Source organism: Larus michahellis, chromosome 1, assembly GCF_964199755.1.
Source record: "Larus michahellis chromosome 1, bLarMic1.1, whole genome shotgun sequence".
Classification (NCBI taxonomy): domain Eukaryota; kingdom Metazoa; phylum Chordata; class Aves; order Charadriiformes; family Laridae; genus Larus; species Larus michahellis.
Genome location: NC_133896.1, coordinates 176,122,802 through 176,133,019, shown reverse-complemented (window position 1 = coordinate 176,133,019; position 10,218 = coordinate 176,122,802). Strand labels below are relative to the sequence as shown.

The following is a 10,218-nucleotide window of genomic DNA, read 5'->3' as shown; positions in this document are numbered from 1 at the left end:
CAGGGCTTACACCGTTTATCACAGCAAAAGCCTTTCAGCCATTTGGCGAGGCCTCACCTCATCCTCCCAGGTCCGGACCCAGACAGAGGCCATCCCTCTCGGTGGGTTCTGGTCGTAAGGATGGACATTTGATGTCTTGTTTTAAATTGGGTCCAAAGCAACGCTCAAAAAAAACGACACACCAGGCCGTTAAAATTCAGCTGAATTACAGGAGCACACGGTTGTGTCTGGGTCTCCAGAAAACTGAAATGATGGTTCAGTCCGGTGATGTTTTTAAGGGATGAGTCCACACACGGCCGGTGTTCCTTAGGAAAACAAGCCTGGCTTTGGCCAGGCCTCTGCGTGTGGCACGGTGCCGCCCTCCCCGCCTCACCCCTCTCCGGCCGGCCGGGGCCCTGTGGGCGGGCGCGGCCTCCTTTCGGCCCGGCCTCCCTCAGCCCCGCCACTTTCCCCGCCCGCCCGCCCGCCCGCAGCACCCAGGCCCGGCTCGCAGCCCCGTCGCCATGGGTGCCGCCCGCCACTACGGGCTGCTCCTGCTGCTGGCGGCGGCGGCGGTGGTTTGGGGGCCACGTTTCTCCGGGGGGCTCCGTTCGCCGCAGCGGCGGTGGCCGGTGCCTTACAGGTGAGTGAGGCGGGAGTGGGGGGGGGTCCCGGCGGGACGGAGCCGGGGGAGAGGAGCGTCCTCGGGGCTGCTTGGCTCCGGCGGCCTGCGCCTGAGAGACCTCCACCACCACCACCACCACCACCACCTCCTCCTCCTCCTCCTCCTCCTCCTCCTTCAGGGTTCGTCAGCTTTCTGTTTGTTTTGTATGTTTGTGTCATTTTTTTTAGACTAAAAAGGTCATGAATGGCTTCCTCTTTTTAATCAAGGGAGTTATTTGACATTTATGCTGTATTCGGTGTATTTAAGCCCACAAGGGAACGAGTGCGCCGTCCCTGGCCTAGAGCTGCGCTCTCTCTGTCAGCAGTGGGAGGGATTGCTGCCCCCGGGAATAACCGCCCATGCTCTGAAGATGTTCCTTTTAATTCCTGTTCTAGCAAAAAAAAAAAAAGGAAAAAAAAGTTGCGATGAGGAAGTCAGGTTACAACTTACCTTATTTTTTAGATTGAAGTTTACTTCAGACTTTTCGTTGAAAGGGCATAAAATTCCGTTTGCTGCCTTAGCTGCAGAAGGAGGCCCGGTGCTGTTTGGGGAAGGCAGAGGGGTGCCTGTTACCGCATTCTGCTGAAGCAAGTAGCTTTGGTTATGTTGAGGAAACGAGCCTCTTCAGGAGAGAAATGAGCCTCTTCAGGCGAACGGCTATGCTGGCGTGTGTATTTTGTGTGGGCTTGCTGTTTGTAAAGGGAGGTGTTATAGTTTAACTGCTCTCTGTCTAATGCGTGCCTGAAGTTTTGAAAGCCCCTTGTGTAATTCCTAGCCGTTCAATTTCTATCAGGTGATGCCTGAAGGAGCCGATCTTGCAGTCACGAGTCGTCCATGGGGTTTTCCAGCAAGTTCAGTAGTTGCAAGGGTGGGTCTCAGGGTAGTCAAAATCAGGAAGAAAAGCCTGTCAGTGTGAGACACTCAGAAATGTATTTTGATGTTTTTTAACATGCCTGTTACCTTCTTGCAGTGCACAGTGGGAGGGGAAATTAAAAATTGAAGATGTGCAATTTAGAAACAGATCTTAAGTGTGTGGCTGGCATAAGTGTTTGCTGTATGTTCTTTTTCCAGTCATACTCCTCTTTTTTTTTTTTTCCTTTCTCCTCTCCTGAACCAAACAAAATAAAAGCAGACATGGTGAAGTACGCAACAAGCTTGGAGAAGTAGTCTACAGGGAAAAAAACGATGGTGTCTCAGCAGTGTACGGCCTTACTATGGCGTACGAAGTTCTGTGTCCCCAGAGTCGTCTCACGGCTGTGGTATTTGTCCCATTCAGTAGCCCTGAGTGTGTTAGACTCCCAGGCTGTGCTCTGGGCAAGCTGTGTATGCCAGTCTGTTTTGGTAACAGGAATATAGGAACCTTGTTTTAGGTGAAATGCAGTGAGTGAATTTGAAAGAAAGTGGGAAAGAAAGACTTGTCTGAAAGGTTTTTTGCTGTTTGTATATAGGGCGATATGTAAGCAGACTTGGTCTTCAGTTTTTGAGATTTAATAGGAATGATGAATGGAGACAGTGATTGTAGGTTCTTAGGCCTCTTTATCTAAGTTAAGTCCTGTTTCTGCCGATGTGCACCTCCATGGCCTTATGAACTTGTGCACTCCACGTATTGCAGGATCTGGATCAAAGAATCTGTCTCTGGGGGTGGCTGCACACTTGAGGTTTCCCACTCAGGCCCTTAGGAAGCCATGAGACAGTTACTGCAGCCATGAAGCTGTGCTTATCATTCTTTGTGCTTCTCTTTCTCAACGCAGGCGCTTTGATTACCGTCCAAAAACTGATCCTTACTGCCAAGCTCGCTACACCTTCTGTCCCACTGGCTCTGCCATCCCAGTTATGAAAGAAGAGGATGTAATTGAAGTGTATCGACTACAGGCTCCAGTATGGGAATTCAAGTACGGGGACCTACTAGGACATTTGGTAAGGTGGTGTTTTTGTTTAACAAAGTTATAGTGGCAAATTCTGCTCAATTCAACACCAGGTGTCAAGAATGGGAGCTGTAAGGCTGGGATATGCTTGTATGGAAGAGTATTGGAACGCACAAGCTAGGCTATCCATAGGAAAGATATCCAAAGACCAGTATGTTTCAAACAGAAGTTACAGAATTTAGCTCAGCTAAGGAAAAGAGCATGACCAGTACTGTCAGTGTGTTTGAATGTATTCCCCCTGGAGCTACATATTGGGAGTGTTTTATATACACACATCATTATGTTTTGGGTGTCTTTTTTTCTGCGCTAGCATTGCATCAAGAAAATACCTTTATTTGTCCCCATAAGTCAGATGAAACAGTCACTTAGTGTATTAACTTTTATGTTGTTAAAAACTTAAATATTTGCATGAACGTGGATATCTGTCAGGAGTGGACAGCTAGCTGGTCAGAACGGTGGATGATGGGGAGCTGGCTGCTTTTAAGGATCTTCCTTGAATGTTATCATCAGTATTGAGCTAAAGTCTCCGTTCATGGAGTCATGCAAATATGAAAGAATCTCAACTTTAGTAATATTTGTAGCTATATGTAATTAAGCTTCAAAGCACGATCCCTAATGAATAAAGAAATACTAGTGAACGTGAGATAGCAACATCAAAACCAAGCACACAGTGTCAAAAATGGAAATAGCTTCAAATATTGTTATCTATCTCAGTTGTTAAACGAAGGTCCAATTTGTGTATTTACAGCTTTTAAAATAAATATTTATCTCATTCCTTTTGTGGCTTTCATAACTAAGACCTGGTTTTGGTAACTCATTTCTGCTCTTTATTTCTTCAATAACCCTGCGAGGCTAAGGATTCAACAGTAAGCTTGAGTTTTGATGATGAGCTCCCACTGACTCTCTGCCTCCAAATAACAGAATTTACAATGGATGGATTTACAATGGACAAGAGCTGAGACAGTGTGACTCTGTGATAAAAGTACATGTGTGGTACCATCTAGTATGTTATACATCAGTGCTACTGAACCCAAGATGTTATAGGAACCGCTTCCCCTCTTCTCACCCAGTTACACAACAGCTCCGAAGCATCTTATCTTACATACAGGTCAAGCTGAAGTCAGTTTTATGTTAAAATTTTGGCTTTTGGGGCTTTTTTTTTTTTCTTTTCCAGAAAATTATGCATGATGCTGTGGGTTTCAAGAGCTCTCTCACAGGCAAAAACTACACAATGGAGTGGTATGAGCTCTTCCAGCTTGGGAACTGCACATTTCCACATCTCCGGCCTGGCATGGAAGCGCCATTCTGGTGTAACCAGGGAGCTGCCTGCTTTTATGAAGGAATAGATGATGCACACTGGAAGGAAAATGGAACTTTAGTTCTTGTGACCACGATATCAGGTAGATTTCAGATGCTTTGGATGGTGCTAATATCATAAAATACAGAGTCAGCCTTGTCTTCTTGGTAAAGCAGTATCTTTTAATTTATGTTTTGTAGGTTATTTGCAATGTTAGTCACTGATGCTAATCTAAAAACGAAATACTATGTCCGCACTTTCTTTAATCCAGAAAGTGGTATGAGGCTGCTGCCTTTTGAACAATGCACACTGAAGAGCTGTTAAAGGAGAGTCATTTGGTGTTGCTGTGCAAAAACACTTGAGTCTCTTGAGTGTAAAAATAGCAAAACAGCTTATACAGAACCATTATGAACTATTTTCACATGGCTTCACCAAAGAAAAGCCTTCTATTGTGAAGTGGCAGATGACTGCTGAGATAGAAAAACTGGTGAATATGTGTACGTTACTGAGCAAACAAATAAGGTATATTTAGAAATAGTCTCAAAAATATAAAAAAATATTAATCTCTATTTCCATCTCCCCCATTATGTGTCATAAAAACTGTGCAAATGTCCCCAGTAATAGGTTTCTGTCATATGTCATAGAACAAAACCAGGATTTGCACTTCTAAATATGTGGATGATCACTGGAATAGCTTCCTGGTATATACTGAACACTGAAATTCTAAAATAAAAAGGTCATTTAAATAAATCTGGTTGATCGATTGCTGTAGTAATACAGCGAATGACTTACAAACAGAGTCCTTTGAGGACTTGGAGAGTTGCATTTTGTGTGACCAAATCTACTTTCTTTCCCAAGTTAGCATAGCGTACACGGCACAGTGCAGAGTCAGTTACAGCCAGTGTGATGTGGTGCTTTACATTTGCCCGCTTTCACCTTTAGCAGCTTTGCTGGACTCAGTCTCTAGATAATCTGTTCAGTGCTGCTAAGAAATTCTAGGCTGTTCTTCAAGCAATGAAGTGAGTGGGGCTGCTTTCCTGTGAGTTTGTAGCTCGTGACTGAAGTCTTTGATGCCTGATATGGTTGTATTCTTCTGTATGAATACCGAGTTAAATATTTTCATACAGTTGTGGAACTTGTAATGCTTCCTGCCCGTGTGGATTATTTGATGCCTAAGGGTGAGGTTACACTGGATGGATGTGGAGGCATTGTTATGGTTCTTTGTGTCTCTCTCGCTTCCTGTTCCCAGGGAACCTTTTAGGAAGCTGGTATCTCTGGGAGTTTTGAATTGTCTGAATTTCACTAGGAATCTGAAAGTTACTGTGGAAGAGGGTGAACGGATGCAAGCACAGATGAACAGCATCATGAGCTGAATTCTTTCAGAGAGCAGGCAAAAGGCATCCCATTTTGTGGGAGAGGGCTTTAATGCATGACACAGCTGGATCCTCTTTGCCCTTGCGAGATCCTACGGAGCTGTTTGTCAGCCGTGTCAGAGGCAACACTGAACCATTTTCATTTTCTTCTAAAGCCCATCGTCCGGGTTAATGTTACTTAGCAGTGTGTTTCTTTTGTGGCAATAGGGCAGGAATATCCAGAGTCTGATTTTTGACTGTGTAGGCATCTTCCAACAAATTATCATAGAGCCATGCATTAACCTGTAATATTTTGGTTTAATTTAAGATGTTAAGGCCAGAACTTCAGATTAAGTCCATCTCGGTCTTGTTAGGAGAGACAAATCCTTTTCAATAACATGCCTTGCAGAATACACTAGGAAGCTAATCTGGTAGGAATTTGAGAAAATAAAGGGGAGCTTCAAGCCCATCTACAGTGTATAGCAAGTACAGTTCTTGATACAGATTTAAATGACTTGCTGTTTTATTAAACCAAGTCATGGGCAATTAAAAAAGAAAGTATCCGACACTTTCACTGAACAGAATGATTGTTAATGTTTACTGTGAAGCCCAAAAGCCCTTAAGTGTGGAACGAAGAATGGTTATAAGGGGGTGAATGTGCAGAGCTTTAGTTACTCTGAGGTAGTAGCTTGCACACATGCCTTACCGTAGGGTAAGTGCAAGATGTATTTACTCTCTGATGAAGGGTAGACCCAGCAATCTGACCTTTGCGGCTTGTTTTGGAGGGAGATGTGTGGCACGCAGTGCTCTTCGTTGGTCTTGACGAATGCAACATTGCAGTGAATTCAGACTTAATGTGAGAGGCTGGCTGTTGTGTGCAGGGCAGTGTTAGTGACACAGGTCTGTCTGGTGTCTGCCACCCCTGAACTGCGAGGTAACTGCTTGCAACAGTCGCGCCTATTTTTCAGCAGCTACCAAGCCCAGTTACTGTACCCACAGCAGTGACGCTTGCAGCTAAAGAGAGGTCATGGCTTGGAATGCTGTCATGATTGCAAGCTGTCATCTGACTGCGTCTTCTGATGTATGGTACAAGAAGAATCCACAAAATTTGGCCATGCTATGAATGCGAGGTGGTAGACGGGTTTGAGTCTTAGATGGTTGTACCCTGTGCCCTGTGGAAAGAGAGAGCGGGAAGGGCTAGGCTAGGACTACGGGAAAAACAAAAGGAAGATAAGTCCTGTCTTTCAGCTCTTATTTTGGGGAGGCAGTTGAATCACAAGGATGGAGCTGCTGGCGGGATGAGCTGTGTTAGAGATGTCTTCCTCATTCCAGCTGTGAAATCACCAAAACACTTCCAAGCACGTATTCTAAATAAAAAAAATAGTCCACAAGGTCTTTAAGTTTACTGGTCTTCACATCCTGCTCATATCATTTGGCTTAGTTCAACTTTGCTGACTGAGGAGCTGCTAGAACAGCAGGGTGTCTCAGTCTAAGGTTTCTTACAGGGGAGATATGAAAACTTCTGCCCTGAATTGATGAATTTAGTTAAAACTTGAGGAAGTGCAGAAACACCTGCTGTGCTGGTGAGCACTTTGTCAGCATCTCTTGTAGGTTGTACTATCATCTGCCCTGTTTGCCTACATGGATAAAACAAAATGAGAAGCGTCATGGTTCCCTGACTTTTGGATCTTCTGGCATAGTAGCAGGAAATGGGGCAGAAGAAGGAATTACAGTTTAAATAACTTACATGTAAATATAGTTTATTCAGTGGGGTATCACTTTTCCCTCTAACCTAAGCATTATGTCTTTGTAGGGCTAGGTAATGTTGCAGGTAAACTTTTGCAGGGAAGGGAGGCAAACCTTGAAATTGATGAAAAATATTTTGAGTCATACATTTGTTACCTTGTCTCTGTAATGCTTATTTTTATCTCTTACAGGAACTATGTTTAATGAAATGGCAAAATGGGTAAAATATGACAATGAGACTGGCATTTACTACGAGACCTGGACAGTTCAAGCAAGTCCCGACAAACAATCAATAGTGTGGTTTGACTCTTACGAATGCTCTAAATTTATACTGAGAACGTACCAGAAGCTGGCTGACTTAGGAGCTGTATTTAAGAAGATACAAACAAACTATACGAGCATAATTTTATTCAGTGGAGAACCAATTTATTTGGGAAATGAAACATCTATTTTTGGACCACTAGGAAACAAGACATTGTCAGCAGCTATAAGAGACTTCTACTATCCCTTCAAACCTCATCGGACAGTTGGAGAGTTTTTCCTGGATCTTTTAAAAATAATTGATCGTGTCATCTTGAATGGTCAGTTTTACCTCTTCTACAACTTGGAATACTGGTTTTTGCCTATGAAGTACCCTTATCTCAAAATAATTTATGAAGAGGTCCCTTTACCTATTGGAAGCAAAGCATCCTTTGGTGTGTAATTGCTTACTGAAGACCCAAACTTGCCCTTATGCCAGAACATCCTTAAGGATTTTGGAGCGCTACCATGATGGCATTAAAGTGTTGTATGTTTCATTGCTAACTGTAAAAATTGTGTTGGGAAGGCTTTGCTACACCACATGAAAGACTATGCCTTTTTTTGTTATTACCTGCACGATACATTCATGAATGCTTCAGCATCTCTGACTTGGTCACCTTCTGTGTAACCATGGACACCTGCTGCCTGAAGGTAGGCTGATGTGGCCCCTCTTGGCTAAACTCTGCAGTGCCAGAGGGTGAATGGGAAGCAGCCTGCCTACTCCGGTCTTAGGCCCTCTCCACATATATGGCCATGTGGTGACAGATAGAACCTGGCCACCAACAGAGATGGGACATAAGCATTACAAGAACCTTCTGTCCTGACCAACTTGGCTATCCATGTGTTGGAGCTAACAAACCTGAGTGCTGCCTAGATGTGCCTAATTCTTCCAACATGTGCCTTAGATCGCTGTTTCTGTATTTCTTTGGTTTGTACAACTGGGACCTATGAACTCTTCTCTGGTTAACGAAGTTAGTGCGCAGCAGGGTGGAAAGGGGGCTGTGTATCTATTAGAAGATGGCATGGGTGGTATTTTGTCACCACTTTGCTTCCTTCACAATACAGATGGCTCTTCCTAAGATTTGTGCGTGAGTTTTCTAGCACAGATACAAGATAAACAGCCTGTTTTTCACATCAACTTTGATGCATAACTGCAGTGTTCTGGCAGTCTCCTGTCTAAAAGTCTACTCAAGGCTTCAAGGTCAGTTTCATGGAAGTCATGTTTAAATTCATTTTACATTTCTTTAACAAGCATGGAATCCTTAATATGAAAGAAGCAGTGACAGTTTGTAGGATGTCAAAGTTAAGATTCAGTGCTTGTCACAGACTTGCCTGTAAAAAGTGATTGCAGCCATGGTGCCGTGTCAGCTGTAGTGTCCTTTAAGCATAGCCACAAACAGGACCAGAGCAACCTGGCAACTGGTTCCCTTTAAACCCAACTGACCAATGCCAAAGGAACGCTGGCTTTCTGGAGAGCAGTGAGGTGCCTATACACAAAAAAAAAAAAAAAAAATCTCTGCAGCAGCATAATCATCTCCAAGTGTACACTGCTCAATTTGGGTTTTAAACCAGTTGCAGAACGAGTGGCGTTCCTGCAGAGGTTATTACTGCTTCATGGCTCAGTAGTTACAAACAGGGGCACCCAACTCTGCTGTTTCAGTTGGCTTGAGCTGAATTAATAGCCTGCTCCAGCCAAAGAGGGGAGTACACGGTGCAAGTACACAGTGATTTGATTCAAATCATAAGAATGGCAGAAAATTGACCTTGTGTTACAAAAGTCACTAAAATTAATTAGTTGAATTGTGTTATTGTGTAATGGGAATGAGATGATGAAAGCACCTCTGTTCTGCAGGGGAAAGGTGCTAATTAGTTCTACTGTTACATGAAACTTCATCTTCTACCTCAGCTTGAAAGACTCTCTGCAGCCAAAGTCAGAAGCCTGTGCTTTAACCAGCAGAGTTTCATATTCTTTAGGTTACCCACCAAGAAGGTAATCCAGGAGGTACTAGGGGAGATAAAAGGGAGGAACAAGCCTCTCTAGAGAAGGTGTGTTCTTGTTGAGATGTGTTTTTGTAACTTTGAACCACAAATCTGCATTTATCCCCTCAGGAAAAAGCCTCAACCTCAAAACCAGTGTCCCAAGCTCCGCAGGGGAAAATAGGATCATGGAACCAAGCCAATAGAAGCCCCCAAAGCTTCTTCTCTAGCATTTGCTACAAAGCTTGTATCAGTGATGCAGCTAGAGGGACTTTTCAGAGCCTGAAGCAGATGCCATGGTGGGATGGGTCATGCTCTCCCCTAGTTGGTAAAAGAGGTTCTCTGCTCAGCCTGACAGTGCTGTTCCTTCACTGTACAGTACTACATCATCTTCATACCGGACCCAGGGAGCCTAGACACCAAAGTCATTCTTTTCCCTTTACAGCTGGGGGATGTAAAAGAGCCCCACAGAACTGGAAACACCAAATCCTCCAATACACAAGTAACAGTAGCTGAATCCCACGTATCAAAGCTGCCTTGCACAGCTCCTAATGAGAAGATAGGTGTTTGTGGACTGGTAATAACTCTAGATTATACAACAACTTGACATAGCTGACTGATTACAGAGGTAAAACCTTCATTATTATTAAAGAACCTGAATCAGAAGCAATGGATGCCTATAGGCAAGTAGTAACCACTTTTCATGGCTGTGGGAAAATGTAACTTCATGGTTCTGTCAGTACAAGTTTATAATATCCTGGGCTCCTTGTAACTAAATAACAGCCCTTTCTCCCTTCTCCAATTTAATCTGTACAATCTGCTTAATTTAGCATGTTTTACTCTAACCCTAATACTCTGGATAGTACAGGAAGTCGCTTAAAGAAAAAAAAGAGTTCCTTCCTATCACATATTAGTCAAAAATTAGAGGACAGTAAATTTCAGGCAACAAAAAAAAGAAAAGTAAGATGAAGACAACTG

General features: G+C 43.6%; 1 protein-coding gene across 1 annotated transcript; it reads left to right on the top strand.

The window, feature by feature from the left end:
* Nucleotides 1–258: 258 nt before the first annotated feature.
* CLN5 (CLN5 lysosomal BMP synthase) lies at nt 259–8,342 on the top strand. Its single transcript, XM_074563771.1, has 4 exons — nt 259–622; nt 2,395–2,560; nt 3,743–3,968; nt 7,155–8,342. Exons 1-4 carry the CDS (start codon nt 504–506, stop codon nt 7,664–7,666), a joined length of 1,023 nt encoding a protein of 340 aa, XP_074419872.1. The 5' UTR covers nt 259–503; the 3' UTR covers nt 7,667–8,342.
* Nucleotides 8,343–10,218: the final 1,876 nt, after the last annotated feature.

Bases quoted from the DNA above. Each gene is read 5' to 3' on its own strand.
- CLN5 (XM_074563771.1), top strand. From the start codon at position 504: ATGGGTGCCGCCCGCCACTACGGGCTGCTCCTGCTGCTGGCGGCGGCG. The intron at 2,561-3,742 runs GTAAGGTGGTGT...TTTCTTTTCCAG, and splicing joins GGGACCTACTAGGACATTTG to AAAATTATGCATGATGCTGT. The intron at 3,969-7,154 runs GTAGATTTCAGA...TATCTCTTACAG, and splicing joins TCTTGTGACCACGATATCAG to GAACTATGTTTAATGAAATG.